This window comes from Alternaria hordeiaustralica (genome assembly GCF_023758085.1).
Source record: "Alternaria hordeiaustralica strain BMP 2776 chromosome Unknown scaffold_39, whole genome shotgun sequence".
Lineage (NCBI taxonomy): Eukaryota > Fungi > Ascomycota > Dothideomycetes > Pleosporales > Pleosporaceae > Alternaria > Alternaria hordeiaustralica.
In genome coordinates this window covers 192,339-219,689 of record NW_026056811.1, presented here as the reverse complement: position 1 = coordinate 219,689, position 27,351 = coordinate 192,339, and the positions used below count along the sequence as shown (strand labels likewise).

The following is a 27,351-nucleotide window of genomic DNA, read 5'->3' as shown; positions in this document are numbered from 1 at the left end:
ATGGGCTGTATTGTTCAATTATTGGGCACAAGTACCTCGTCGATTGGTCTAACGGAGCGTTCCTGATCTTTCGGCCTTAAATTCCCAGGGTTTCTTTGAGCGGCTGGCGCGGGGTTGTCGCTGCAGTCATCTTACATGTGTCAGCCTATACACGAGCATTTCTTGGAAGGCGCCACGCACAAGGCTGAGTGCGACAAAGCGCAAAACCTGACTTCTGATTCGTACACCCCCAGCCTCCAGATATGCATCGCGTATTGAAATTCTAAAGCTGGTCGCAACCCTGCATTTTTGAATTCTGTGGATGGGTAACCTGCGTTGTAACCTATGCAAGTGTCAGCTGTGCGGTAGTAGCAACAGAAAGGAGCTTTGCATACCCTGCTCCATCGCTTCCTTGCAGTGAACTCCCCCGAAAGCCGGCGCATCTCAGTTGCAAACTCAACGATGGACATCAGGCAAGATGAAAAGGAACTAAAACCAGTGTCGCAATGGTTTCCAAATTCCGAGTGGATGTGCGTACCCTGAAGGAAAGTCTGTGGATGTTATGAGCTCGACTGACTGCAATAGGAAGCATTTGCCATTATCGCAGTTCGTTGCGGAACACAACAGTTACCTGAGTAGCAAACTCAAGCGGACTGGGCTTGGAGTCAAAGCAGAGCTGAGAAGCATTCTCAATTCCGTGCCGGAAAACCATGATGTCACTTTGACAGATCCGAAGAAAGAGATTGATCTGCTGCAGTCGCTAAATGCTATGCCACTCGATGTGTTGTCCAACTACGTCCACAAACACGCTGAAGACCTTGGGGCAGCGCATACTACCCTGGCCCAGAGACGATCTGACGGTGTCCGAAAAGCCTGGTCAAAGACGGAGAGGTTCGTCATGCAGTTCGATAGGTTTCTAAATGCCTACTCTGGAATCCTAGACATTGTCAAAACAGCCGACGCTCAATACGGCGGAATAGCGGGCTCAACACTCGCGTTGCTTTTCTCGGTAGGGCACAACCACGAAAGCCGTATCGGAGTGTGGCTAACCCGCGCAAGACTGTGAAACTGAAGATCAAGAACGAAGAAGCCATCGTGTCCGCAATGGAACAGATATCTGATCGTCTTCCAGACCTGGAGGTATACCGGAAGATCTACCCTGAGCCAAAACTAGGCTTGATGCTTGTTGATGCCTACAAGGACATCATCATGCTTGCGCGAGCAGCGACAACTTACTTTCTTGGGTCGACTTGGGGTACATGGCGCCATTGTGGATCCCAGGGTTGAGTCCTTCTCACTAACGACTGGACAGGACGACAAGTGATCAACTTTGGAAGTCCACTTGGTTTTGAGGTCCTAGAGCAAAACATGAGAGACAACTTCCGGCGTATCCGGATAAGATGCGACGTCCTCCTAGCGCAGCGGGTAGATGAACTCGCGAACGAGCTCAAAGGTACGTATATCATGGATAATGCGTGCCGATATACTAAGAGTCAACAGATAGTTACGAGCGTGAAGACAGAACCAGGGTTGTTTCGTTACGCGATGCGCTGAACATTGGGAATTATCGAACACAGGATGCCGTGGCCTCGCTGAAGCAGTATCGCACGGCGCTAGCATCCAGCTTCGATGACGACAGACATCGCTCAAAACTATGCAAATCAGATTTGATGGCCGAAAGAAAGGCGCGCGCCTGGCAAGAGAGTTCGTCCTGTCTTCTCATGCTCTCGGGCTGCAATGAAGAAGGTGTCGGTGAAGTGGCACTGTCCTGGCTATCTCCAGTGGCTGTGGACATCGTGCTTGACCGGCTATTTCAACCCCGACCAGTTGCCTTTGAGATCTGCACCAGATCAAGCACATTGCAGAATGTACTAGCGCGGTTGATTTTCCAGCTATTAGAGAAGAACCCGGCAGTGGTCCGAAAAGGCCAGGACTGGTACGACATCCAGTCGCATATTGCCTGGGAGGGTGATTCAGAAGAAAAGACCGAGCATCTCTCGGAAGCGTTACTCAAGATCATCGATCTTCAGACAGAGGAAGTGTATGTTGTCATAGACAGACCTGAGCTCAGCGAAGATGATTCCGTAAGAGACTTCGCTTCGGGCATGCTCCATTTGATCGAGCATACGAGGAATGTTCTGAAAGTGCTAATTGTCCATCGAGCTGAACTCTGGAATTGGGAGGAGAATAAGCGAAGTGTCATCAGGAAGGGTATGAGGGACGAGATCTGCCAAGCGCTTCGCATCGATCAATGCAGGTTGGAGAGCGATTAGAGTCGGTGACATAGGCCCCGGGGCGACGCGGCAGGTGTGCAGTAGCGGCGGGCTTGGCATCTGTGTGCAGGAGCGATTAAGGGTCCTTTACACGTGTTAATTGAGCTGAAGCACAGGCATCACATTTTGGAGACCAACCTCAGTTGACTTGAAGACTTGGGATCGGTGGTGGAAGGCTTTTCGCCATCTAAAGCTCGATTGATCAACTGGTATATTTATCTTGCAATCCCATACAGCCGTGAACATACATCATCGTGCCTATTTTTTCTTCCCTGACGCCTCGGTAGCACTCAACTCCCTGATGAAGACCTTTGTCACACCGTCAGGTACATCGTCGACTCCGTCCTCGAAGCCTGGGCTGACTCCAATGGCTACGAATTTGCCGTCGTTGGAGAAATCGATGGTCTGGACGCTAGCAGGGAACTTCTGGTACTGTCTTATCCTCCTCTTTGCTACTGCATCCCACAGAGCGACTATGCCGTCTCCACCTCCTGTCGCGAAAGTGCCGTGAACTGGGTGGTATGCGAGCGCGTGAACTGGGTAGACGATGTCCTGGCCATCAACATTTTGTCGGTGGCATTTGAACGCGTACTTGCGCGACTGCGACTCTTCAGATGGGTCGAACCACTCGACTGCTACACGTCCCTCGATGCTCGAGCTAGAGTATCCTGCGTCGTTTGGCATGCAAGACACGGCGCGTGTCATGTACTTCATGGAGCTCTCCCGCTGCTGCCACGGCTCCACTCCCACTTCCTCACCGCCGCCTGTCTTGGCAGCTTCTGCCAGCTTGTCCAGCTCGTAGATATTGACTGCGCGGCTGGCCATGGCGACGACTAGCTTGGTGGGCGAGGCGGAGAGGGAGAAGGGTTTGGATGGCAGGCGGATGGCAGAGAAGTCGCCGGGTTGCGACAGGTCGTGGAGGTGCAGTGTCGAGTCCCATGACGAGGAGATTAGGAGGTTGTGCGGGGCGGAGTAGAGAACATTGCGAACACCCTGGGAGTGTGTAGACATGATGGTCTGCGCGCCCGTCTCGAGGTCGATTCTCCGTACCTCCCAGTCGAGCCCGCAGGAAAAGGCCTCGTTGTCGTCGCGCCCAAAGCAGACATCTAGCACGGGCGCGCGGTGTTCGAATTTCTGGAGCAGCTTGCCGCCGGGCTCAGCATGCGTATCGTAGAGGTAGACATGGCGGTCCCAGGAGGAGACGAGCAGGCGTGTTGGGTTGTTGGTCGCGAACTTGACCGACGAGATGGGCTCCGTCGGGTTTTGCGCAAGCTCGAATTGGCCTGGCTGGGTCAGTCTGAGTCTGTGTCGCTATAGACTCGCTATGAAGAGCTAAGGGCAACTTACTTGACATGTTGGCGGTATGTATTGCTGCTCGTGGTGGAAGCTGCGTGCTGGATCGAAGCTCGAAGACGCGGGAGTCCGCAAGCCAAACATTTGGGATCTGCGCTAACGCCCCTCCAAAAGTTCCCCAGCAACTCCCTCGTCACGCTTACACCAACCACGATGCCCTTTGCCCAACTCGTCATAGGCCCGCCGGGCTCAGGCAAGTCGACGTACTGCGATGGCATGCAGCAGTTCATGGGCGCCATCGAGCGCAAGTGCTCCGTCGTCAATCTGGACCCCGCCAACGATCACACCTCGTACACGCCCGCCGTAGACGTCCGAGACCTGGTCACGATCGATGAGATCATGGAGCAGGAGACTCTGGGCCCAAATGGAGGAATCTTATTTGCACTCGAGGAACTAGAACACAACTTCGACTGGTTAGAAGAGAGCCTGAAGGAACTAGGAGGTTTGCGACAACACTCTACGTCCTCGAAGTATACTAACAGGCTCAGATGACTACGTCCTCTTCGACTGCCCCGGCCAGGTCGAGCTCTTCACACACCACGGATCGCTGCGCAATATCTTCTTCCGCCTACAAAAACTTGGGTATCGAGTATTCGCCCACCGCCCATGGCTTGCAACTGGAGGCTAACATGAACCAGCTCGTCGTCGTACACCTGACTGACTCGATCATCCTCTCGCGACCGTCGCTCTACGTTTCCTCCCTCCTGCTCGCCCTGCGCAGCATGCTGCAGATGGACCTGCCTCACCTGAATGTTCTCACCAAGATCGATAACCTCCGCAACTACCCCAATCTTCCCTTCAATCTCGACTACTACACCGAAGTCCAGGATCTACAATACCTACTGCCGCACCTCAACCGCGAACAGACGTCCGGCATTCCGGGCCCCACCATAGCCGGCGCAAACGAGGACGTGGATCCGGACGACAACGAACCGACCTCAAAGTTCTCCGCGCTGAACAGAGCTATCGTAGAACTCGTCGAGGACTTTGCGCTGGTAGGCTTCGAGACACTGGCGGTTGAGGATAAAAAGAGCATGATGACGCTACTGCGGGCTATCGATCGTGCAGGTGGCTTCGCGATGGGTGGAATAGAGGGCGCAAATGACACAGTGTGGCAAATGGCCATGCGCGAGAACGGGGCGACTATGGACGCTCGCGATGTACAGGAGAGGTGGCTGGACAGGCGGGACGAGCTTGACGAAGAAGAGAGGAAGGCATGGGAGGACGAGACCAAAGAGATGCGCGACCCACCACCACAGAACCCTCCCCAAGCACCGCCTGCCGCGAAACCACCTACAAAGTCCAAGGATCAAGATAGTGACGACGACATGGACGATCTTGAGGAGATGCGACAATTCATGGAGAAGAAGGACTCGGGCATCAATGTAGTTAGGAAGTGAAGTAAGGACGCACTGGACCCTTAGGCAGCGCAACGACCGCACGCCTGTTCAGCATGCTCTCTCTGACGCTATAGTAGCGATGTCAGCATTTTGTGGGCTTTCACGACAGGGACTGTATGGCTACAGCATCCTATCTACATAGAGTGACGATCTAAACGTCATGGCGATTTGCAAACTTGTAGGGATCTTGCAAGGTTGGGAATGGGAGCACTGCTTAATATACAGGGAATGGCTTGAGCCGAGGAGTTGCGCGCAACCACCGTGAAGGAAGGCCAGGCACTTAGTCCAAGTTTGGATCTTGAAACAACGCGTCGCGTGAGCAAACATGCACGCGCCCGCACGGCTCGATAGTCGACTATTGTATAGAATCTAGCCCTGCACTAGACCCTAATCGATTCCGTCTAATGTCATCGTATTGCTCCCTTGGCTGTTTTTGACTGCGCACATGCTTAAACGCAAGCCCTCGCGCGACCTGGTCCCCAGCGGCGGCCCCCACGTCTCCATCTTTAGCAGCGACCCCACGCTTAGTCGTCATAAGCGGAAGCGCTCGCTCTTCCGTTCCCAGCACAACAGGGCGCAGTGGGTACCCGAGCCAGAGCGCGACATGAGTGAACTGCTAGATTTCGTCCTGCAACATGAAGATGCCTTCAAGAAGTAAGACCACCCACATGTCGGCGTCACCCTGCATTGCTGACTAGCACAGCCAGCATCGCCTTGCATCGCTCTATGCAGACTTTCGGCAGCAGCTCGAGATAAACCCCGAAGGCTACCATGCCAACATCGCCGCATGGACGAAAGCTCTCGTCGACGCCTCGCGGGCGGGCGTCATCCCGAGGCAGGGCACCACCCACGACCTTCTGAACATACGAGCTGCCGAGGAGCTCGCGCGAGCCCTACAACATCCGCAGTATGGCAAGCCCACCTGTCTACCGGCCGTATTCCATGAGGCAGTGCAGAAGAAGGAGATGGTACCTCTGAAGGACTTCATGTCATCAAAAGAAAGCATATACAAGACATCGTGGATACCCTCGCCATGGCAGGTGCTTCAGTGGAGCTTGCGGCAGGTTGGGGTCCTGGGGCAGGTGCGCGCGCCGGCCAAGATGGAGGTGGGGAACTTCGTCGTCGTCAAGAACGTCGAAGTTGCTGCGGATGAGATACTCAAGAAGATGAAGGAGCACGTATCCACGGCTGACCGGGTACTATCGAAGACAGACTTCTTGAAACGTTTCGCGACTATACTAAATCCGACTGCACTACTTACGACGAACGACCTCGATATACTCCTCGTATTTCTTGCCCGAGACAAGCAAGCGATATCTCACAATGATCAGACGATCAAGTTCAAGCCAGAACATGAGGCTGTCCCCCTGCCTGTCACAGAAGAAGACGCCGCTATTGCCAATCTTCGCGACACACTAGCGAATATCAACGCGCAGATACCGCCATTGATGGAGAAGATTGCTCTGGCCGATGCAGCCGCACGGGAAGCCGTAGTCGCGAAGCAGATGGTCCGCGCCAAAGCTGCTCTGCGCTCCAAGAAGCTTGCCGAAAACGCTCTCGCTCAACGTTCGGATGTCGCCCTCCAGCTCGAGCAAGTCTACACCGATCTACAACAAGCCGCTGATCAGGTCGAGATCGTGGAGGCCATGCGAGCTGGTGCAGCGGCCCTCAAAGGTCTCAATGAGAAGGTTGGCGGTGCAGAGGGTGTTCAGGGTGTTGTCGATGCCGTCAACGAACAAATGGCGACCACGGAGGAAATCACGAATATCATCAATGAGACCGACCAGCCTCTTGATGAGGGCGAGATTGACGACGAGTTCGAAGCACTTGAGAAGGCGGATCGCGAGAAGCGCGAGAAGGAAGAGGCCGAGAGGACCGCTGCAAGGCTGGCAGAGCTTGAGGCAGTGGAGAAGAAGCGCAGGGAGAAGGAAGCTGCAGACGACGAGCAACGGCAGAAGGAGGCTGTTGATGCGGGTAGAACGGAGAAACAGGTCGATGAGGCGTCTCAGAGCATGGCAAGGATGTCTTTCCATCAGCCGGATGATGAGATGGAAGATCCCGAGGAGGAGAAGCGCACACTGGCTTATGCCTAGGCATTCTTTGATTGTTCAGCGCTCATCTGGTTTATCTGCATAGCATCGGCGTTACGGGCTCTTATACCACAGATCAGTTACTTAGGTACTGATGGTACACTACATAGTCATCATTTTGAGAGAAATGTTACACTTCTACATTACAGTAACTCTGTAGTCTCCCTATGAAACATGATCTGTTTTTTTGCAATTTGACTTTCGACAACAATCCCTGTGAGCACTTCGACGTCTCGTTGCTCCTTCGCTCCGGCGCCACTAGCCGCCGCCACGCCAAGCAATCGCAGGGAACGCGGAACCTCACCTTGACATCAAGACAACCAGCACCTATCAGCCCCCATCACAACCCGCTGCCCCTACGCCGGGACCTACCAAACCACTCTACACCTACCTCAGCCCTCGATCCGCTCGCCTGCAGACCACCATGAATTCCGTCCGCGCCGCGACCAGCGCCTCGCGCACCGCCCTCACCGCTTCAGCTCGCACAGCAGCTCCCCGCCGAGCCTTCTCACAGTCACAAACGAAGCGCTCAGGTCACGGACCCAGCTACGATCCCCCATCCGGATGGCTCTTTGGCGTCAAGCCCGGCGAGCAGTATGAGAAGGAGGGGTGGGAGAACGCCATGTACTGGGGCTTTGGAGGAGCGTGTGCGTTTGGCGTTGTGGCCTACGCTTTCAAGCCGGATACTAGGTATGTGCAAATTTCGTGCTGGGGGTAGATGGACGGGCATGGTGCGGGATGGGTAGAGAGGTGGATCAGGCGGGGGAGTCACAAGAGGACAATGGAATTGAGCACGGATGGAGCGACAGAAAGGGCACAGCGGCGACGGATCAATTGTACAGAAGCTAACAGTCTACCAGCATCCAAACCTGGGCCCTAGAGGAGGCGCGACGAAGACTCGAAGCCGAGGGTATCCTCGCAGACCCAGACACCGTCAAGAAGGAGTAAACGACACCTTCAGCAAGTCAACAAGACCCTAGACATGGGGTGGAAGTCTTACAGCAACACCACGGAAACTGTATATATGCTAGTGGGGACGAGGATGCGACACCTTTTTCTTTTGTGAGCTTGGATCTGGATGGGCTAGACGCTCGATAGACTATGCGATGATGGCTGAGTAGCCGAGGGTAGGCAATTGTATTTTTTTGTTATGGATGTTTGTGAATGGTATGTCCGCGGGCATGTTGTGTGATGCTGACGATCTTGCGCAACCTGTGGCTGTGTGTGGGTGGTAGACGATGTTTGTCGAATCTCAGAGGCTGTTGAGGTCTGCGTACATGAAGCATTCTCACTTCGGCCAATACCTGAGGCTGTACTTTCGAGAACGTATCTTAGTTGGGGATTGAGAAAAGCGCTCCTTCCTTCCCCCAGGCCAACACTAGCTGCTTCAGGTTAGCTATCACTGTGCCGCAGCTCACAGGAGGGCACGTCACAATCTTCGCGCCTACAAGCCATCACTACCGTCCTCCATCACGCCAGACTCAATACTCTGATCTTTCCGCCAGAATGCCGCAAAGCCAAAGCGCACTGTTACGCCTACCTACAGAACTCCGGCTTCAGATCTACTCATACCTGCTGCCTAACGACGTCCACGTACGCCTCCGTAATGGCACGCTTCTTGCATCGGCCTGTATTCAGGGCGGTGCCCCTTTCCGTGGCGACACATCGAGTTACGACATTGAATATACCGATGAGACTTGGCAATTTCGCGTGCCCACGCCTGTGTACGCCCGTCGTCTACAGTCAACCTGGGGTCTTCATTGGTCGTGCGAGGAACACACCTCGTTGTCACACTTCTTGTTGACTGAATGTACGGAAATTCCCGATCTTCTGAACATCTGGCCGAGCGTGTAAGTACATTGGGAGACTTGGTGTCAAGCGCTCACACCACTAGTCGTAATGAAGTGTACGATCTCCTTGCTCGTACTTCGACTATTCATGTCTCCGACCTGAAACTCATCGATTATTGGGCAAGAGCTTCGGAGGTAACCATGCCAGTCCCTTCTGAATTAGTGAAGATGCCAGTATCGAATGTCAGTCGCCTGAGTATCACGCTCAAGCTTCCGTTAGCTTTCTTCCATTCAGCGCAGCGACTTTCAGGCAACGATCATACAACCTCAGACATAGGTCCAGCAACGCAGCCAGCACGTCTTTGGGAACATTTGGGCTTCATTCTGAGTCGTTTCGAAGCCCTCAAGAAGCTGGACTTGTGGCTCGATCATAATGAGCCGCAGTTCTGGGTCGTGGTCAACGAGCGCTCTACCCTCGACTCTCTTCTCACACAACTAAGTGCTCGTCCCAATCTCGACGTCACCGTCACGCTACCCATGCTTCACCCGAAATTTGAACAGAACGAGCGACATTACACCGAAGACAGCATCTCGGGCAACATTCGAGTGAACAGGGTGTTGAGGTCGAAAAAGCATGCTGTTATTGGTGCTCAAGGATGTATCGAGATTGTTGCATGCAACGACTTTCCATTGTTCTCCGAGACATATCAGGCGACGAATATGGGTTTGTCTGCGTTAGTCGGACGGGAGCGGGAACAATGGAAACAAGGGCGCGATGTGGAGAATCAGTACAGAATGCTTACGAGGGGTCGGTACTCAAATTGGTATCCCTAGACTGTAGAGTAACTAGTCATTGGCCATCGACTCGTTGCTTCTATCGTCACACATCATAGTGCTGACTGCATCATTTTCTACTGGTGTGAGCTGCAAAGGTGCGCGGAAATTCAGGGATGTCCTCACTTTCACCGCTCATGTGAGCGTCTGCCTCTTCGTCATCTTATTCGGCTCAATAACATTTCATCAACAACACTACCTGGTGAGTCTCAGTCCACCAATCTCTTCTTGTCACTGGATGATACCGCCGAAATCCTCAATCAGTCATCATCAACAACATGGCACTCAAACGCGAAGAGGCAATGCACGATTCGCGCGACGAAAGTGCGCAGAGCCGCTTTATACCTGTACGTACCGAGTGTCCATACGCGTATGGATTTGTCATGCTAACTTAGGAACGTAGGATCTTGCCAGTCTGAATGCCTTCGCTCAGGGCTACGAGCGGCTTCAACACGACAACGACCACCTCCGGAACGAGCTTGCTGAGCGCACCCATACTCATGATCAAGCCGTCACCCAACTTCGGAAGGCAGTGGAGCAGCAGGGTGCCGACCATGCTGCTACGCTCAAGGCGATGGACGAGGAGATGCATATACTGCGACGAGATAAAGAGAGTCTGAGAGAAGGCATCGAAGATATGAAGTTCCAGATCACTCCAGTCAACGACGAGGTTACTAGACTGAGAGCAGACAATGCGAGGCTTCGGCGTTGGTTGCTTAACAGCACCCGCGAGGTCAAACGCTTACATGACAAGATCAAAGATTGCAACAAGAGCTTTGAGGGCTACAAAAAGCGAGTGAAGGCTTTGGCGAGCGAAGATTAGGAAGTCATCAAAGTGTACACATGAACACCACAGTAGATGCGTTCTTTGTAATGAATGCAGTCAATTTGTCTCTATATGCACACTTCTAGATCCACCACAAGTATATACAATTGCGAAGCCAAGCGAGAGGACAGCCGGAAGGATTCCACGAGCTCTTACAGTACCGAGCTCCAATTCCTTTCCAGCATCTTATCCAACAACCCCATCGAGCGCTTATGCGGGCTGGGCGAAAGTAGAGCCAATGGGTCCGAACTTGATGTTGGAGAAGACAACAGTAGCGCCGGGGGAGTTAGCCTCAACATCCTCAGGCTTGCCAGAGTCGGTAGCGCAGGTACCACGGGCGGCACCAAGCTTGTCAGGGCTAGCATCGGTAGGGTAGGTAGAGTCGAGCCAGAGCATGTTGACCGCATGGTCATCCCAGAGGGACATGACGAGGACGTGTCCGCGAGCAAGCGAGGCACCCATGCCGTTGAGGCCACCGAGGGTCTTGAAGGAGTTTGTGTCGGCGAAAGTGGTCTTCTGCGCTTCACAGAAGGACTCGGTGATGGAGTTGCCAGGGACGCCCTCAATAGCGGAGTCGGAGTTCTTGAAGACGGTTCCGCCCTGGACGTAGAAGCGCTTGATCTCAGAGAGGCTGGAGCCAGAGCCGATGAACTGGGTGACGACGGTCATCTTCTTGGTGGTGTCGAGAGTCATGCCGGGGCCGTAGAAGTCCTTGACACCCATGCGGTAGCTGTTGAAGTCACAGCCGTCTTTGTCGCAGAGTCCGCCGTAGCGGTTGTCGCCGTCACCGCAGCTGACCTCGTCAGTGCACTCCTGGAGACCAGTGCCCTTGCAGGGATGGGGAGTGTAGGCAGTGGAGATGGAGTTGGCCTCCCAGATGTCCATCTCGGGGCAGCAGGCACCGATCTTGCCGGAGCCGGCGTTGGGGTCGGCGTCGGACGGGTTCCAGCCCTCAACGTTGGCTACACCGTTGATGAACTTGATGTCGTGGGGGCACTGCGAGTCGCAGTATCCGGTTCCGTACTTGGCACCGGCCTTGTTGTTGCCCTTGTTGATGCCACCGTCGGCGGCCATCTCGACGAAGTAGAGAGCACCGTTCAGACCGCAGGGTAGCTTGGAGACATCGACATCGAAGGTGAACTCCTTGCCGATGAGGTTGAACATCTGGTACTTTGTGTCGCTCTCCATGAGGTAGGTGCGAGAACCAATGTTTGCAGCGTAAGAACCCTTGGTGACGAACTGGAGGCTCAAAGAGTTGCTGCTGGTCTTGATACCGTAGGTGCCTAAGATCGTTAGCTAAGGGCTTCACATGTTGTGTCGTGGACATGTTAACGTACCAGAGTAGTCAGCACCGTCGATAGCGCAGTTCTTGGTGCAAGTGCTGCCGTCAGGGCAAGCGGTCGTGTTCCAAGAGTTGCCGTCGTAGCAGTTGGTGTATCCATTGGTGACATGAGACCAGCGCCAGTTGGCATCGAGCGTAATGGAACCCTGCTTGGTGGTGCAGCTGTTTCCACCGGTACCAGTGCAAGTCTGCCATGTCAACTTGGGGTGTGTCTCTGCTGTCGATGTGCCAGCCTGCTGAGCGCGGGCGGCTCCGAAGAGCGAGAGCGAGGTGAGGGCGAGTGTCCTGTACATTTTGGCTTCTTGAGTGAAGATATGTTGTTGGATGTCGAAAGTATTGGAGCGATGGGCTGACCTTCTTATACAACATTCTTGAGCTCATGGCTACTAATCAAAGTACTCTGCAGAAGTACCCATATGACTGTAAATTATTGCAAGGTGCAGGAGATCTACACCCTTGACGTCCCTCTATGCTGTTCTCACCAATGTTGTGAGAGGAACGGAACATCGGGAGCGCAAAAGGACGCTAGGAGTGCCAGAGTAATGAACTATAGATGAGGCATGCCCTGTTGCGCCGCATCGTGGGGTAGTCTGGGGTATTGCGGAGATCTGTGCGCCACCACGCCCGGGATCTTTGCCTTAAAGAGATAGTGTAGGGAGTGACGAATGGAGAAGCATATGGAGACGTACTATCAACCGTCGGCTTCACTGGTGGCCAAGTCTTAGCCTTTCGTCTCATTCGACAGTGATGGGTCAGCCTCGTATGTGAGAAGGCAAAGCTGTGGATCAGCACTCGTAGCTGTGTTCTTGATATTTGCATACAGTATTGTGGCTGGGTCACGAGTGACCGCATGTGCACACACCACCCAGGAGAATACATCATGCTGGCTTTCACAGTAAAAAGATACGCGACGATGTATACTCCAATGTGTGCTGTACCTTGGGTACAGCTCAGGATCATGTCGCGTTATTCTGTGCAATTCCACCCGGTGAGCTCAAAACCCGGGAGGAATAGATTGCTTTTCCCATGATCCATGGGCATATACGAGAGACTTTTCTAGAAAGATTTTCCGGACTGGGGGGCACACTTAATCTGTAGCAGAGGTCATGAGGCTCAGATCTTTTCCCGGGTAACGGTTTGGGCGTGAAATCCAATAAGAAGAAAGAAGACTGAGATACGTACTTCGCTAGAAGCGGCACAAGGATACAGTCAGGTAAGTTGCATTGTGCCCCTCCTTCTGTTGCTCGAGTCTCATTGTTGTAGTAAACAGCCATGACTGGCGCTGCTTGACATGTCGGTGTACGAATGGTATCGACAGAGACTGTTCAGCCAGTATGTTTCCCCGTGTTGGAATGCATGAGAAGCATTGAGGCAGTTTCACCAGGTGCCCTTTCGTGGTGGAATGCAGGTACCGAGTCGAAGCGCCGAACCCTGTAAGCAAAACGAAGCTTCCGGAGCAGACGGGACGAGATCCTCGTCCACAATTGGCTATGAATTTCAGAGCTTAATCAAGTTGCCCTGAGCCTTAGCAGAGTGGCTTCGACCGGATTTCTCGGTCGAACTGCTAGTGCAGAATAGATTGAGGTCCAGGGGTGCCCGCTCGCCAAGACCGGAACATCCCAAGGTTCGCCATGAATTTGTCCGCCTGCTAGGCCGTTGGCAAGCAAAGCTTGTGACAGAAGACCATCAACGCGTCGTTTGGATCGTGGGTTATGGCAAGTCTCCAAGTAGCGCTGCACCGCAAAGACGCAGATGCTGTCTCCCAGGATGGTTTGTTGTGCATGAGGTCCGAGGTTCAGCCTAATCATCCAGCAACGTGCAATATACGTTCCGGCCACTCGATATGAACTCTGCACCAGTACTCGACGATCACAGGTCCTTGGGGGTTGTAATCCAGGTGGGCGGCCGTTTTCCAGGGCTTAGCGAATCAGGTGCGCTGTCATATACTGCGACCGGGTATAACACATTGAGCCGCAATCATCGTGACAGCGTGACCTCACAACACGGCCCAGGGACACGAAACGCGCAGTTCAGTGGACATGCTTTGCTGGTACCGAATCTGCATCACTCTGCTTGAAACCGAGAGTGAGATACGTAGCCCCGGAAGCATAGATTGGTCGCATACCTCGGTAGTCTTCATAGTATTCTGGAAGCTGAAAGACTTGAGCCTTTCGTATGTTGTCACCTACGTACCGTATTCCGACGTGTATTGCAAGTGAGAAGTATCTATCTAGTAAGTAAGGAGATAGGTTGCGATGTTGTTTGGAGGTTGGACAGCCCCCAAAGTCGGCAGGAACCTCCAGCTTGGAAGGGTCCAAAGGCCTAGACCTCAAGAAGGCTAGCGTATCCCCCGCACCTTCCGAGGTCGAGACATATGGAAGTAATCACTTGAACTATTTTCCTTCTTTACGAGCCTCTTTCTGTTCAGTCCATCTAAGCAAGATCTTTTATGGTGTAGGCATATCGCCTGGTATGTGGTATATTGCCCAACTCCGAAATGTCTATATCTAAACCCACGCCTTGTACTCAGTACCATCCTTGCAATGAAAAGCGGCTGCTGGTACTCAAAGAATGCTAAATAGGCCTGGAAACCCAGAAGAACGTCTAGAAAATTCCATGCCCATGACGAGCATCTAACCGGATCAACTCTTCAGCAACATCTCTCGCATGATCTCGTGTGTCTTCAGCATACTTCCGAGCCACTGCTTCGTTCTCTTCTCTCGTCCGCCAATACCTGGGTCTTGCACTGGACCGTCTGATCTCATCGGGTCCTTCTTCAGAAGTATTCCTCCTCATGAAGGACCGATAGATGCGCGACTTGGGTGCGCTGCTAGCCGCCACAACCCCAGGGTGAGTAGCCTCTTTCGACCCATCTTCCACCTCCGCAGCCTCAAATGCACGTCTGACAGATCCCGCAGGTCGGCTGGTAAGTCTCACGAGACAAGTGTTGGCCCCACTACCCTCAGCACAGCTTCCCACGCCATGCGCTCTCCACCCCGTCTCGAACGGCGTCCTTCCCGTCCCCAGATCCCGCCAACTCTGCACCACCAACCTGACCTGTCCGCCTGTAGCATGCGAGAAGTCTTGGCTGGTCACGCTCCAATCGGTCGCACAAGTGGAGCAATTCTGCGTGAATTGGTACTTCCAACCTCGGCGGATGACGTTGTCGATGGCAGCCATGATACCTGTGTGGCCGTTTGGTGTATCGCGGTGGCCGGTGACAATATGTGGAAGGAGAGGCCAGAGCGTCTTTAAAAGGTTCCGATTACGCGTCGTAAAGGCGGGCAGAACAATGGCATAAGAACTATGCAACAGAAATCGACCGTTGACTATCCTGGCGGACACGGTGAGTTTGGTCGGAACGGGTGTTCTGGAGATGCGTGCCATGTCTTTCTTCTCATGGGTAAACGCAGATAGGGGAATGCCGTGTTCGTCTCCCCGTGACGCGCGGTTAATGGCAAGTCGAACGTGATGGAAGCGTAGTTTGTATCCATCTCCGCTGTCCAAGTAGCTGTTGTAGTCGGCGCAATCTCTTCTCTTTCTCGAATATTGCTGGCTCTTTGGCCCGTCTTCCGCAGCCCAAGCGTGAAATTTGTCACACCAGCCGCAGAACCAATGACCGGGAAATGCGCGCTCTACTACCGCCTCGATAATCTTTCGCTTCTCAAAACGATTCTTGCTTCCTTTGACATGGCGAGACAGAACTTCGGTGCCAAGAGCGTAGTAGATGTAGCGTCCGGATAGACAGAAGGCTGCTGCGGAGGCAGTGTCGAGATAGGTGTTGACTTGTTGGATCAGCTCGAGTGGGAGAGTAAGTACTGGAGCTGTCGGTAACGGTGGTGAGGGTTTGATTGTAGCCAGGGAATCTGTAATCTCGTACTCTTCAAAGGTGGAGTCTATGCTCGTTCGAGAGCTTGCGGTATCGGATGCCGAGTCGATGGTCGAAGGACGTGATGAGTGTGAGGAGCCGAAGCTCATAGATCGACGAAAGATGTTCATGCTTGCGTCTTGATCTATCTCTTCAGTACGCGTATGGTCGTTTTGAGGCTCTCAAATTCTGAGGCTGAGACCAATATAAGAGTACCACAAAGGGGCAACAGACGCTATAAGTCAACTGTGCCAGCGTATAATTTAATAACAAGGACTAGTCAACAACACATCAAGAAAGGTACCGACATAGCCGTTGCAAGCTCGACGCCGTCTCGCGCGCGGCCACTGCATCCCCTTATCAATGCGCCTGGCCTCCGGCCGCCAATGCACGACATGTCATCCAGCCGCGGTTTCTAACGGGGCCTGACAGTGGCACGCAACGCACATGGCACCTCGAGTCCAGGCACATGCCTACCACTTTGCCGTTGTCAGGGTCCAGCAGACGTATCCGGCGGTGTAGGTGAGACAGCCGTCATTCACCTGATGTGCTTGGGCTAACCGAAGTGGGGCTAGGTGCAACGTGTGTGGTGGGGTGACCCGGTGGACGCTGCTAAGCGCCCTGACTGCGCCGCCACGCCTGCCTTACAATCTTGGAACGCGTAAGATTTGGTGCCAGATGAGTCAGAGCTTAGGAGCACGTCGGGCGAGAGAATGTTATTGTTGTTCTTCCTTGTGGTGAAGAGATTAATTTGCGAATAGTGAACGCTATGCTACGCGAAAAATAGTGGTAGATCTGACGTGCTTCGCTATCGTGCGATGCCACCCGTCTAATGTACGCCAAAATGATAGAGGTATATGGTACACGTGCGCTTTTAGTTCGAGAATGCGCAACCCTAGGTCATGTCATTACAACTTCTGGCTCTGTCATAAATCATCCCCTCCCCTCGTCCACGGAGCCTGGTCGGCCAAGAATGCGCCTCGGAAGTGGTCTACTTGGGCAGCTCAGGGTTCAGCTTAAGCTGAGGTACTGGCGGACCAGTTCCAGCTCTCCGCCTCCGCTCGCGCTCGTTGAAACCAACAGGCTGGTCTAGTTGTGCGGTCTTCTTGAATTTGCCACCCAGGTTGCGCATCCAGTCCTCGCCCTCGCCGGCATCGGCACCGAGCCAGTACTTGGGCGCACCGCTGAGCATGACGCGTCCGAGCTGCCCCTTCCAGCCGCTTCCCTCTTCTTTGCCTTCTGCGAAAGGGTTCTCGGCGAGATCGTTTGCGGACGTCTGCATGTTGTTCGAGTTGTACCATGCGGCGGAGGAGGCGTTGGCGGCGATGTGTTGGCGGAGGCACTGGCGCGCGAAAGCCAGCATAATAAAGACGAAGTAGACACGAAGAGCCCAAAACCCAGAGATGAGCGAGATGCTCATAATGCTTCCGCTTTGGAAGACGGCGTTGCCTAGCCCCGCGCCAGCATCTCCGCCTTGTCCGACTGCTACGGCGTTCTGACCAGATTTCAGGCCGTCGGTGGGCTCCGCGATAATATCGACCTGTGTGACGTTGTGCTTGGGGCTGGTGAAACCCGCGTTGTCCTTCATGCCCGGCGATAGTCCGGCATTCTCGTCTGGGTGCGCGGCGAGCGTGTAGAACCACGCGATGCCGAAGAAGGCCGTGTATAACGCGTTGATGACCGAGTCGAGCGCATACAGGTGCGCCAGCAATACCGACTCAAAGGGACTTTGTAACCGGATGTGCTTGTACAGGAATGTGGTAGCGAGGAGTGCGACGGTCGAGTAGAGGTACATGGACAGCTGGAAGCCATCGATCTTCGCGCCGGTAAGAAGCGCAAGGAGGCCGTAGACTCCCGACGCCTTGTTTATCACTTGGAGGTAAGTAATGATCTCGGCCCCCGTCCGAAGAGACATCTTCTGGAGGAACGTCTGCGCGCGGGTCAGTCCTGTCCATTTTGAGGTTTAGATTCACTTACCGTGGGACGTGGGATATCGAGGATATTCATCGTGGCTATTATAGGGAGATGACGATGGGAGTGAAAGAGTTTGGGTGACGATGTTCGTTGTTGCAAGGCGCAAGCACGGCGGAAGGCCCGGGAGATTTAGCGCCCCTTTCAATACGTGCGAGTCGTGGTCGTGCAATCCCTTCATCTATGGATGTACTTTGTACCATGATTCGCGCAGACTTCATTCACACTGGATTCATTGCATTTGCGTTAAATTTCCATATCTCCTTTAGGTTTCATTGTTGGTGTTGCGCCTATTATTTCGAGTCTCGCCGAGTTGTGCGCCAGCTATGACGCACTCGCGACAACATCACGCGGCGCGCCCTTCACGCTTACTATACCAGCTCCATTTTCATACTTCGCCCTCGACACGTTAGGTAGTCACCAAGCTTCAATCTCCAGCCAGCTCACCCATATGCCGCCATCAGCCATATAGATAGCTTTGAACTTTTGTGAACATGACTTCGACCTAGCGATCCTCCGAAGAGACAAGGTGACGAACCAGCTGATTCTGAATTCCGGCCCTCGTTTGTTAGTGCAGTAAAGAAGCGAACAAGACGTGCAACTTACTCGATGTACAACTACAGAGTAGACTTCTTCTTAGGGCTAAATGTAGCAAGTCCTTGGCTTCTACCTTGGTAGGATGACGTAGCTTAACATGCAGCCCTCATCTCTACAGCACGTACATGTCACATCACATTGCATACTATTGAAGACGAACATTCAGAACCAGAACTCTTCTAGACTTACACTTCGTATTTGCCTTCATCTTTACATACATATCACATAGATCAGTTTCAGCATGGCAGACTACCAACCTCCAGCGCCAGCGCTACAGGAGCAGGATCGCAAGGGCAAAGTTGCCATTGTCACGTAAGGCTTCACTTTCTTCAACGATGCCGCCAATACCACTTCGAGGGGATCAAACTACTTGACACTTTTTTTTCATGATCATCCCATGTCGCATCACGCATTTCATCGGCTTTCCATGTCAGCATGCGTTCCACCAAACCCCCCAGCCAACAATACTCAAAATATCTAACAATCTTGAAGGGGAGCATCAAAAGGCATAGGCCGCGCTATATCGCTCTCCCTCGCAACCCGCGGCTGTTCCATCCTAGGAACCTATTCGTCTCCCCAATCCGCCCACATCTTCGACACTCTCTCAAGCACAATTCGCAACCTCTACGCTGCCACCGAAAGCAAAGCTCCCACTATACGGGGCGTAGCCGCAGACATAACATCTCTCTCCTCCGTCGACACTCTTCTCAAAGCCCTAGCAACCCACTTCCCGGGTCAGAGTCTAAGCATACTCGTTCTCAACGCATCGCATAATACGCGACCTAGACTGGGCAGCGCAAGCGAAGATGATATCACCAACTCTTTGATGGGGAATTTGCACTGGCCCATCGTGCTCATGGAGAAACTGGTCCGACAAAGTCTTTTCACGCCACATAGCCGCGTCGTAGTCATATCTTCCGACCGCGTACGAGACCCATCTCCCGGATCCGGTTTATTCAATGCAACACGTACAGCCATGGAGTCGCTGGTACGCTCGTGGGCCATCGAGTTGCCGCACAGCTTTCCAGGCACAACGGTGAATGCTGTGTCTGTTGGGCTGACGGACACACCTGGACTACGCGCCTTTCCAGCCGAAGCCGTGCAGGCGTTGAAGGAGCAGAGGTTGCCTAAGGTGAAGGTTGTTGAGGGAGGAAGAATGGGTCAGGCGGAGGATGTGGCGGATGTTGTGGATTTCCTGATTAGTGAGAAGAGTAGGTGGGTTACTGGGAGTGTGGTTGCGGCGAATGGAGGGGCTGAGTGGGTTGGTGGGAGTTCGTAGATGATTGTGGGTAGGAGGAGTTTCGTTTCCTGTTCTCTACTTCAAGGTATGTGTGAGATTATGTGTTGTAACTCAAATGAAATGATGGATAACAATTACACTCTGCATTTGGAGTACAAATCGTAAGCGTCAGCCTTCTTCGTCCTGTCGGTCGCCCGTCCAACAAAGCGGGCCTCGATTCATTGGTATAGTACAGGTTTAACTCCTTGACGTTTCGTCGTAAGTCTGCAACCCGGGCTGTATGATGCCCTTGGCTGCTATATTACAACAGACATCAGGTATGTAGGAGAATATATACAACTCTACCCCAAATCTGCAAATTGTTTATACATGCATTCATACAACGCTCGTCTAATTCACGGAACGTACGGCTTCGCTAGAGTCGGCCGCATACTGTGCTCGGCTTTTGAGAAGGTCGTTGACTTCGTCCGAAAGCTCCGCAGTTCGCTCCTGGTGTTCGGTTGCGAGCGAATCCAGCTTGGTGACTGGTAGATCATCAGGGTATTCGTTTACATCGTCGGTAGATGCTGGCTCGTCGGAAGCCAGCCGCGGATCGGTGAGAATATCCTTCGCCTCCTCTGGCATGCCCGGCGGTGCAGAAATGTGGTGCTTCAAAGGCGCAACCTGGGGGCCGTCGACTTCGCCGGTTTCCTCAGGCTCTGATACCATCGATCTTCGTGCTTGTTTTCTGGTCGTCTTCATCCGCTTCCTCGCTTGTTCGATGAATGAGAAGTCGTTCAGCGTTTTCTCGATCTGATCCTCAACGAGTTTCTTTGTATGGTTGGCCAGGGCTCTGGTGGTGAAAACGTTTGGAAATCGGTAACTCAGCCATAGATAGCATACCAGCATCTTGTGCAGTTCCTCCAGATCGTGGAGATACTTGCGTTCAGCAGACGAGGGCCGGTCCATGACGCTGAGTGGCAGAGTGTCAAGATCCAATAGGCTACCCGACTTGCCTTCAGCAATGCATTCAGCGAGGTGGCGCAGAAACGCTTTCTGGGACGGTTGGCGCATGTTGATGGGTGCGGCACATAACATGATTCGGTCTTGAATGCTGAGATTTTTGACCATGTGAATGGCGTCAGCAATCGCCAGCTGATCTTTTAGTGCACAGAGATGGAATCGAGGGTGTAACTCAGAGATCTCATGTAGACGTAGCATAATGTATCCGAAAGGTGTTCCTGGGGGGAAGTAGTTGGCGAACCGCTCAACGATAAGCGACGGCGGGAAGAGGCCGGCTGTGCTGATGTGTTCGGGCTCACGTTTCATGCCCAATTTCAAGGCCGCGTGATCGACTTGGTCGAGTGTGGTGACCCATCCTATAGTCTTCTCTTCAGGTCTCTTTGCCTCGACAGTATCGGGTTGCTTGTCGTCTAGGCCAATGGCGGGGTCAGCGGCGCCGTCAACAATCGAAGCCTGTTCGGAGTCTGTATTGACTGCTTGCTGGGCAGTTTTGTAGCGCCCGGCACGGCCGGCGATTTGTTTGATCTCGGAGATCTGCAGGGGCACGTAGTTCAGGCCGTTACTCTTGATAGTAGATTCGAAAATGACACGCTTGATAGCACTACATTGGTTAGCATCCGGGTATCGAAAGTCAACATGACACACTGCTTACAGGTTGAGACCCATGCCGATGGCATCACTCGCCACGAGGTAGTCGTAGTCATTGTCTGGGTCGTTGAATAAGCGGGCTTGTTGAGCTCTTGTCTCAGGTGGCAAGCCTCCGTATACGATAGCGCACTTCTTGCCTGTCTTCTTCTCCACCTCGCGTCGCAGCGCATGTATGCCCAGGACGGTGAAAGCAACGATGCAATCACCTTTCTCAAGGAGTGTGAGGTTGCCTCCCAGACTCTTCGGCTGGATCTGAAGTGGCGTCAGACGCTCGTACTCGTGTACGTGCACTTTATCGCCAACAAGAGCGCAAAGCTCGCGCATCAGTGGTACTGTGCGTGCTTCTCCACAGAGATGGATTTCTTTGGCCTGTAGACCCATGAAAGCCTGTGTCCATGCCCAGCCTCGTTCCTGGTGGTTGATCATCTGTATCTCGTCGATGACAGCCACATCAAATCTGGTATTGAGCGGGGCCATTTCGACAGTACAACTGTACATGTTGGCTTGTGTGTCCTCGGGCAAGCGCTGCTCTTCACCCGTAACCAGAGCGCATGGCTTGCCCTTTGCATTCAGGCGCGTGTAGACCTCATGGGCGAGGAGCCGCAGCGGACCAAGATAGATGCCCGAGTTGACTTCCTCCAGACGCTTCAGGGCGTGGTACGTCTTGCCAGAGTTGGTCGGTCCAACGTGCATGTGTACTGTCCGCGTAATCTCCCGTGTCGCTGGATACCATTCGGCTGGGTAGCGCAGGTCCGCCACCTCCTTCTGGTTCTCCGCCTCGGCCGTCGTGAAGCGGCCGCCACATGCTTGCGCATAAAACAAATATCGTAGCCTCTTCTCAAGTGTGTTCTTTCTCCGCTGGGCCTCCTGCACCAACGTGACCAACTCACGCGGGGCCTGCTTGATCCATAGGGTGATGGACCGCTCGAAGGTAGTCCATTCCTTATCGAAGTCTTCGCGGCTTATCTGGAGTCTGTCTAGAAATTCTGGCGTGGCGAATTCCTTGTGCAGGGTGTCTAGTTTGTCGCGGACTATGCCTATGGGTATTGACGACTTGGAAGATCTGGAATCGCCTCCTTTGGATAGTTTACCCTGCTGAAGAGGATTGAAATGCGTCGTCTTCGAGGGCTTGGCTGGAGCGGAACGGTGTGCGGCTTGGATTCGGGGGAGAAGGTTTTGGGTTCGCGATCGAGAGCGGGCGGCGAAAGAGCAGATGAGACATAGCGAACTCCGTCGCGCCGGCAGCAGATGCATGCCAATGGTGGGTATCATGCGGGAGAGGAAAGAAGAAAAGACAGAATTCAAAGCGCCAGGCGCCTGTACAAACGAAAGACGAGAGGAATGTTCAAGTCAACGACGTAATGCCGAATAAAAAGTTGCCAAGCATCTACCCCAGTAGTACAGTAGGGACCTCCGGCGGCGCCTGCCCGCCGCAGCTCGCGACGCAACTCTAGCTGAGACGCGCCTTCCTCACCACCGCCGCGACAGCCCAGCACCACGTGTGCCTCGCCCCGACAGAGCTGGCCCACACACGCCCTCGTCTCCGCATCACGTTACCGCTGCCGCTTCCACCGCGTCGCCTTTTCTCAGCGGCATTCGCTGCGATACCCCGCCAACATGGCTTCCATGATCGATATCCAGCGCGACCGTAAATTGACACCTCGAAACTCCTGAGGAACACGTGCTGATAGGCCACATAGTCATTCTCAACTCGATCAAGCAGACCACGCGCGGCGACGTATGAATCTCCCCCCAATGCGCCTGCACTCCGCTAACGGCTACCGCGCAGTGGAAGATACTCATTGTGGACGAGGACAGCCAGAAGCTCATCAACAACGTGGTCAAGGAAGATGACATCCTCAATCTCAACATCACAAGTACGCGACTCCGCATGCTATCCATACGCAAGATCCTAACCTCGCAGACATCGAGCGCATCGAGGACCGGCGGCAGACGATCCGCGACATGGACGCCGTGTACATCATCACGCCCAAGCCACACATTGTCGACTGCATGATGGCCGAGTTCGACCAGCGCAGATACCGCGGCTTCTTTCTGATATGGACAACGCTGCTACCACCACACCTCAAGGAGCGCATCGACCGGTCGCAGATGGCGCGCGAGCAGATTCGGAGCTTCCGCACAGTGCACCTCGACTTCCACCCTCAGGAGTCGCACCTCGTCACCTTCAAAGACCCATGGAGCTTCCCCATCCTCTACCACCCCGAGTGCAACAACCTCGTAGTGCGCCACATGGAGGATATTGCCGAAAGAGTGGGTAGTCTGCATCTTCTGGCAAGCTTCTGCTGACAGCTCTAGATCACCGGAATCTGTGTCGCGCTCGGCGAATACCCCATCATCCGATACTACCGACCGCGAGCTCCAACCCACGAGGCCAGCGTCTTGTGCTCACACCTCGCCCGCTTCGTCCAAGACAAGCTCGACATGTACGCGCAGTTCAACCAAGACTTCCCCCCGCAATCGAACCGACCCCGCGGTGCCCTCTACATCACCGATCGATCCATGGACCTCATGGCACCCTTCCTCCACGAGTTCACATACCAGGCAATGGCCATGGATCTGCTGCCTATACAAGACAGCGACAAGGTGACCTACCGCACCATTGTCAACGAAGAGGATCCCGAGGCGGAAGAGAAGGATATGGAGATATCCGACAAGGACAAGATATGGGTGGAAAACCGCCATCGGCACATGAAGGACACTCTCGACAAGCTGATCAGCGACTTCCAGAAGTTCATTGCCGACAACCCCCATTTCACAAACCAAGACGCCCAGAACGCTGCTGGCATGAATGGACTGAATGCAATCAAGGATATGATCGCTGGTTTGCCCCAATTCCAGGAGATGAAGGAAGCCTACTCGCTACACCTCACCATGGCGCAGAAGTGCATGGAGATCTTCCAGAAGCACAAGCTCCCGGATCTGGCTTCAGTGGAACAGGTGAGTCCCATCAAAGCTGGGTCACGGCTGTCGCTAACCTTTCCAGTGCCTTGCTACCGGTCTTGACGAAGACTACCGTAAGCCCAAGAACATGACTGACCAGATTGTGCGCACATTGGACGATGAAGAGATAACGCCAGCTGACCGGCTACGCCTTATCGCGCTCTACGTAATCTTTAAGAACGGAATACTACCAGCCGACCTCCAGAAGCTCCTCTTCCACGCACAACTGCCACCCCCTGACGGTGACGTTATTCGTAACCTCGATCTTCTTGGTGCGCGAGTCGCCAGGCAACTGAAAGAGAAAAGAGATGCACAGCCACCACTCTTCCCACCGAAAGCGGCCCCACCTCCAAATACTGAGGACTACGGTCTATCAAGATTCAACCCGGCTCTCCAGGACATGCTAGAGGAGCACATCCGCGGCAGCTTACCCCAGGACGTCTTTCCCTTCACTAAGATGTCACCTGATGATGTCGCCAGCATGGCACAGGAAAATACTGCGCCTGCTTCCCTCCGCTCCGCAAAACCGACATGGGCAAAATCGCGACTTGCGAGCGCTGAGCCCCGTCAACGCGTCATCGTATTTGTCGCCGGCGGTGCAACCTACTCCGAGGCCCGCGCCTGCTATGATGTCTCGAACAAAACCTCGAGAGACGTCTTCCTCGTCACCTCACACATGATGAAGCCGCAGCTCTTCCTCCGCCAAGTCGGCGATCTCAGTCAAAACCGCCGCAGTCTGCGTTTACCCATCGATCAACCGCAGCCTATAGCCCCAGCACATTTGTTCGAGAAGCCTGAGCCTCCGAAGCCAGCACCACCGCCTGCTGGTACAAAGCCTCCCATGGCCGGGGGCTTGCCGTCCGGACCCAGAGTCGCTGGCCCAAAACCCCCAACAGCAGCCATGGGTGCCATCAACCTCAATTCCAACCCGCAAAAACACAGTCCTTCACCGTCGCAGAGCAGCACCACGAAGCCCGGCAAAGAAGAAAAAGAAGGCAAAGAGAAGAAGAAGAAGAAGTTGCACCTGTTTTCTTCAAAGCATTAGTGAGGCTTGTTAACATTTCCTGCCAGGGCGCTGCATACCTTTCTGGCGTTGTTCTGCTTTGTTCACAGCGAGGATTGATCTTGCTTCATTTACAATATTTGCGAGCTAACTTGCATGGCATGGCGTTGGATGGCGTCTGAGAATCTTGTCTGGCGATTGCCCAAGGTGTACAGCTAGAGACAAGTACTTGGGATTTTGCTGTTGGGAAATAGAAGTAAAGCTGGTTGCCTCTACAGTAGGAAACAAGATTACAAAAATCATACATCATATCATCGCTTTAGCCATGCTATGTTTTCTGGTTGATCAGAACGTGCCACATCTTTTCAACCCACGTACCCGACGTTTCTTCTTCCTCGGTATCGGACAGCTCAGTGCCACACTCCTCGCTCTCATCTCCTCCCATCTCTCATTCCCCTCCGACTAGTACGCCCATTTAGTCGAGTAATCCCTCGGACTAACAACAAGCCCCTTCCCCTTACTCGCTCCCCTATACACAGCTTCCAATATATCAATCAACTCCTGCTTCGTCCCAATCGGAAAGTTGATCTTATTGTTGTTGCCTGTGCCAAAGTCAACCTGCATGTGCTTGTTCCGCCAGAAGAACATGACGGTGCAGGGATCGTAGATTTCGTACATGCCGTTGAAGTCGGGGACTTGCTGGTGGGGTGGGGGTGTTAGCGAGGTTTGGAGATGGTGGGATGGGTGGGGAGGGAAGGAGGAAAGAAGAGAAGGAGGGAAGGAAGGAAGGAAGGAAGGAAGGAAGGAAGGAAGGAAGGAAGGAAGGAAGGAAGGAAGGAAAGTACCTTATTGTCGACTACATAAATGACGACCCAGTCTTTGACTGCGTCTACAATCTTGTATAGCATCTCGTCCATCTCCATGCATTCGGGTGTGTAGTCGGTGCCGAAACGGAGGCAGACTATGCGGGCTTCTTCGCTGAGCTGGTGGGTGTTAGTTTGGGTGTAGTGAGGGTCGCGTCTGAGAGTAGGTAAAGTCGAGTTGATGAGTGTAGTGAACGTACGATGGCTTGATCGACGTGCCACGCTGAAGGCAGGTGCTGCAGCATTACTGAACCCATGGTGACGAGATTCAATTGACCGTGTATATCGAAGATGTACGAGGAAGTAGATTAGAAAAGATGTCGAAGACGTTGTTGTGCGAAACAGGTGAGAGAGAAGTTAAGGAAAGCACGATCTGACAGACCCATCACACGCCGCATCTACCTCCGTTTGCACCTTCCAAACCTCGTTTGCTCTCAGCCGCAGACATCCCCACCTGCACCTGCCCAAAAAGCTCTTTCCATGAACAACTACGCATCATTCGCTAGAACAATGAAACCACATGCCGTAACTCATCGGTACAAACAAGGCAAACTCAATCCCATGCCAACAGCCTAATCCCTCACTCCACCCGCATAATACTCCCCCACACTCCTCTCAGGCGCATAATATCCCGCACCCGTCCGCTGCTCCACATTCCCTGTCCGCTTCGCCACCATCTCCTGCACAAAAGCCTCGTAGCTCTCATAGGGCCGCCCGCCCTCCTGTGGATGTCTTGCCGCCCAAGCCAGGAACGCGGCTTTCTGTTCTTCAGCCGCCTGTTGCTGTTGTTCCAACGACAATTTCTGCTTCTTCGTTTTCTTGCTGTTGACAGCGGGCTGTGGGCGGCCGGTTATGGGGTTGCGACCAGCTGCCTCACGCGCTTCGGCTAGAAGGTCGGTGCTCGTGGGTTCGTTTGCGCGCTGTTGGTTTCCGGTCACGGGGTCACGGCCAGCTGCTTGACGGGCTTCGGCTAGGAATTCACTGTTTGGGGCCGGGGTTTTGGGAGCGGTGTATTTTTTCTGGTATGGATTCGACTTTCCGCGCAGTTTGTTGATAGGGGAAAGTAGGGCTGATGTGATGGAGAGACCCGCCATGCTGCTGTTGACGGGGAGCGAGCCTTCACGCCTTTGCGACTTTCTTCTCTAGTTGCTGTAGGTATCGAAATTTGGACCGGAACCTCTCACAAGCTGCTCTCGTAGTCTCTAGAATGCCGATGCGGGTTGCCGATGAAACTTTACGAAGAGATGTAGTCGCCAAGGGCTCACTCTACTGCAGGTTGGCGTCGGGTTTGAGATTCTATTGCGCGTT

General features: G+C 53.6%; 13 protein-coding genes across 13 annotated transcripts; 7 read left to right on the top strand and 6 right to left on the bottom strand.

The window, feature by feature from the left end:
* Positions 1-441: 441 nt before the first annotated feature.
* Positions 442-2,252, top strand: J4E84_010344 (uncharacterized protein; the record flags this gene model as incomplete). Its single annotated transcript, XM_049392900.1, has 5 exons — positions 442-509; positions 565-870; positions 936-1,234; positions 1,292-1,432; positions 1,480-2,252. The coding sequence occupies 5 exons, from the start codon at positions 442-444 to the stop codon at positions 2,250-2,252; spliced, it is 1,587 nt and encodes a 528-aa protein (XP_049239458.1).
* Positions 2,253-2,510: 258 nt separating this feature from the next.
* On the bottom strand, positions 2,511-3,606 carry J4E84_010343 (uncharacterized protein; the record flags this gene model as incomplete). Its single annotated transcript, XM_049392899.1, has 2 exons — positions 2,511-3,535; positions 3,600-3,606. The coding sequence occupies 2 exons, from the start codon at positions 3,604-3,606 to the stop codon at positions 2,511-2,513; spliced, it is 1,032 nt and encodes a 343-aa protein (XP_049239457.1).
* Positions 3,607-3,758: 152 nt separating this feature from the next.
* J4E84_010342 (uncharacterized protein) lies at positions 3,759-5,005 on the top strand (the record flags this gene model as incomplete). Its single annotated transcript, XM_049392898.1, has 3 exons — positions 3,759-4,047; positions 4,094-4,194; positions 4,244-5,005. 3 exons carry the CDS (start codon positions 3,759-3,761, stop codon positions 5,003-5,005), a joined length of 1,152 nt encoding a protein of 383 aa, XP_049239456.1.
* A 445-nt stretch (positions 5,006-5,450) lies between these two features.
* Positions 5,451-7,098, top strand: J4E84_010341 (uncharacterized protein; the record flags this gene model as incomplete). Its single annotated transcript, XM_049392897.1, has 2 exons — positions 5,451-5,659; positions 5,709-7,098. 2 exons carry the CDS (start codon positions 5,451-5,453, stop codon positions 7,096-7,098), a joined length of 1,599 nt encoding a protein of 532 aa, XP_049239455.1.
* A 421-nt stretch (positions 7,099-7,519) lies between these two features.
* On the top strand, positions 7,520-8,043 carry J4E84_010340 (uncharacterized protein; the record flags this gene model as incomplete). The annotated part of the gene is made up of 2 exons (XM_049392896.1): positions 7,520-7,785; positions 7,956-8,043. 2 exons carry the CDS (start codon positions 7,520-7,522, stop codon positions 8,041-8,043), a joined length of 354 nt encoding a protein of 117 aa, XP_049239454.1.
* Positions 8,044-9,997: 1,954 nt separating this feature from the next.
* J4E84_010339 (uncharacterized protein) lies at positions 9,998-10,542 on the top strand (the record flags this gene model as incomplete). Its single annotated transcript, XM_049392895.1, has 2 exons — positions 9,998-10,066; positions 10,123-10,542. The coding sequence occupies 2 exons, from the start codon at positions 9,998-10,000 to the stop codon at positions 10,540-10,542; spliced, it is 489 nt and encodes a 162-aa protein (XP_049239453.1).
* Positions 10,543-10,755: 213 nt separating this feature from the next.
* CEL1_2 (Esterase/lipase/thioesterase) lies at positions 10,756-12,180 on the bottom strand (the record flags this gene model as incomplete). Its single annotated transcript, XM_049392894.1, has 2 exons — positions 10,756-11,828; positions 11,883-12,180. 2 exons carry the CDS (start codon positions 12,178-12,180, stop codon positions 10,756-10,758), a joined length of 1,371 nt encoding a protein of 456 aa, XP_049239452.1.
* A 4,566-nt stretch (positions 12,181-16,746) lies between these two features.
* J4E84_010337 (uncharacterized protein) lies at positions 16,747-17,762 on the bottom strand (the record flags this gene model as incomplete). Its single annotated transcript, XM_049392893.1, has 2 exons — positions 16,747-17,685; positions 17,733-17,762. 2 exons carry the CDS (start codon positions 17,760-17,762, stop codon positions 16,747-16,749), a joined length of 969 nt encoding a protein of 322 aa, XP_049239451.1.
* An 802-nt stretch (positions 17,763-18,564) lies between these two features.
* J4E84_010336 (uncharacterized protein) lies at positions 18,565-19,602 on the top strand (the record flags this gene model as incomplete). The annotated part of the gene is made up of 2 exons (XM_049392892.1): positions 18,565-18,635; positions 18,816-19,602. The coding sequence occupies 2 exons, from the start codon at positions 18,565-18,567 to the stop codon at positions 19,600-19,602; spliced, it is 858 nt and encodes a 285-aa protein (XP_049239450.1).
* Positions 19,603-19,953: 351 nt separating this feature from the next.
* On the bottom strand, positions 19,954-22,467 carry J4E84_010335 (uncharacterized protein; the record flags this gene model as incomplete). The annotated part of the gene is made up of 2 exons (XM_049392891.1): positions 19,954-21,166; positions 21,218-22,467. 2 exons carry the CDS (start codon positions 22,465-22,467, stop codon positions 19,954-19,956), a joined length of 2,463 nt encoding a protein of 820 aa, XP_049239449.1.
* Positions 22,468-22,830: 363 nt separating this feature from the next.
* J4E84_010334 (uncharacterized protein) lies at positions 22,831-25,222 on the top strand (the record flags this gene model as incomplete). Its single annotated transcript, XM_049392890.1, has 6 exons — positions 22,831-22,861; positions 22,914-22,951; positions 23,003-23,090; positions 23,138-23,487; positions 23,533-24,174; positions 24,221-25,222. 6 exons carry the CDS (start codon positions 22,831-22,833, stop codon positions 25,220-25,222), a joined length of 2,151 nt encoding a protein of 716 aa, XP_049239448.1.
* A 420-nt stretch (positions 25,223-25,642) lies between these two features.
* TXNL4A_2 (Thioredoxin-like 4A) lies at positions 25,643-26,300 on the bottom strand (the record flags this gene model as incomplete). The annotated part of the gene is made up of 3 exons (XM_049392889.1): positions 25,643-25,879; positions 26,026-26,163; positions 26,244-26,300. The coding sequence occupies 3 exons, from the start codon at positions 26,298-26,300 to the stop codon at positions 25,643-25,645; spliced, it is 432 nt and encodes a 143-aa protein (XP_049239447.1).
* Positions 26,301-26,615: 315 nt separating this feature from the next.
* On the bottom strand, positions 26,616-27,137 carry J4E84_010332 (uncharacterized protein; the record flags this gene model as incomplete). Its single annotated transcript, XM_049392888.1, is given in 2 exon segments — positions 26,616-27,112; positions 27,131-27,137. The coding sequence occupies 2 exon segments, from the start codon at positions 27,135-27,137 to the stop codon at positions 26,616-26,618; spliced, it is 504 nt and encodes a 167-aa protein (XP_049239446.1).
* Positions 27,138-27,351: the final 214 nt, after the last annotated feature.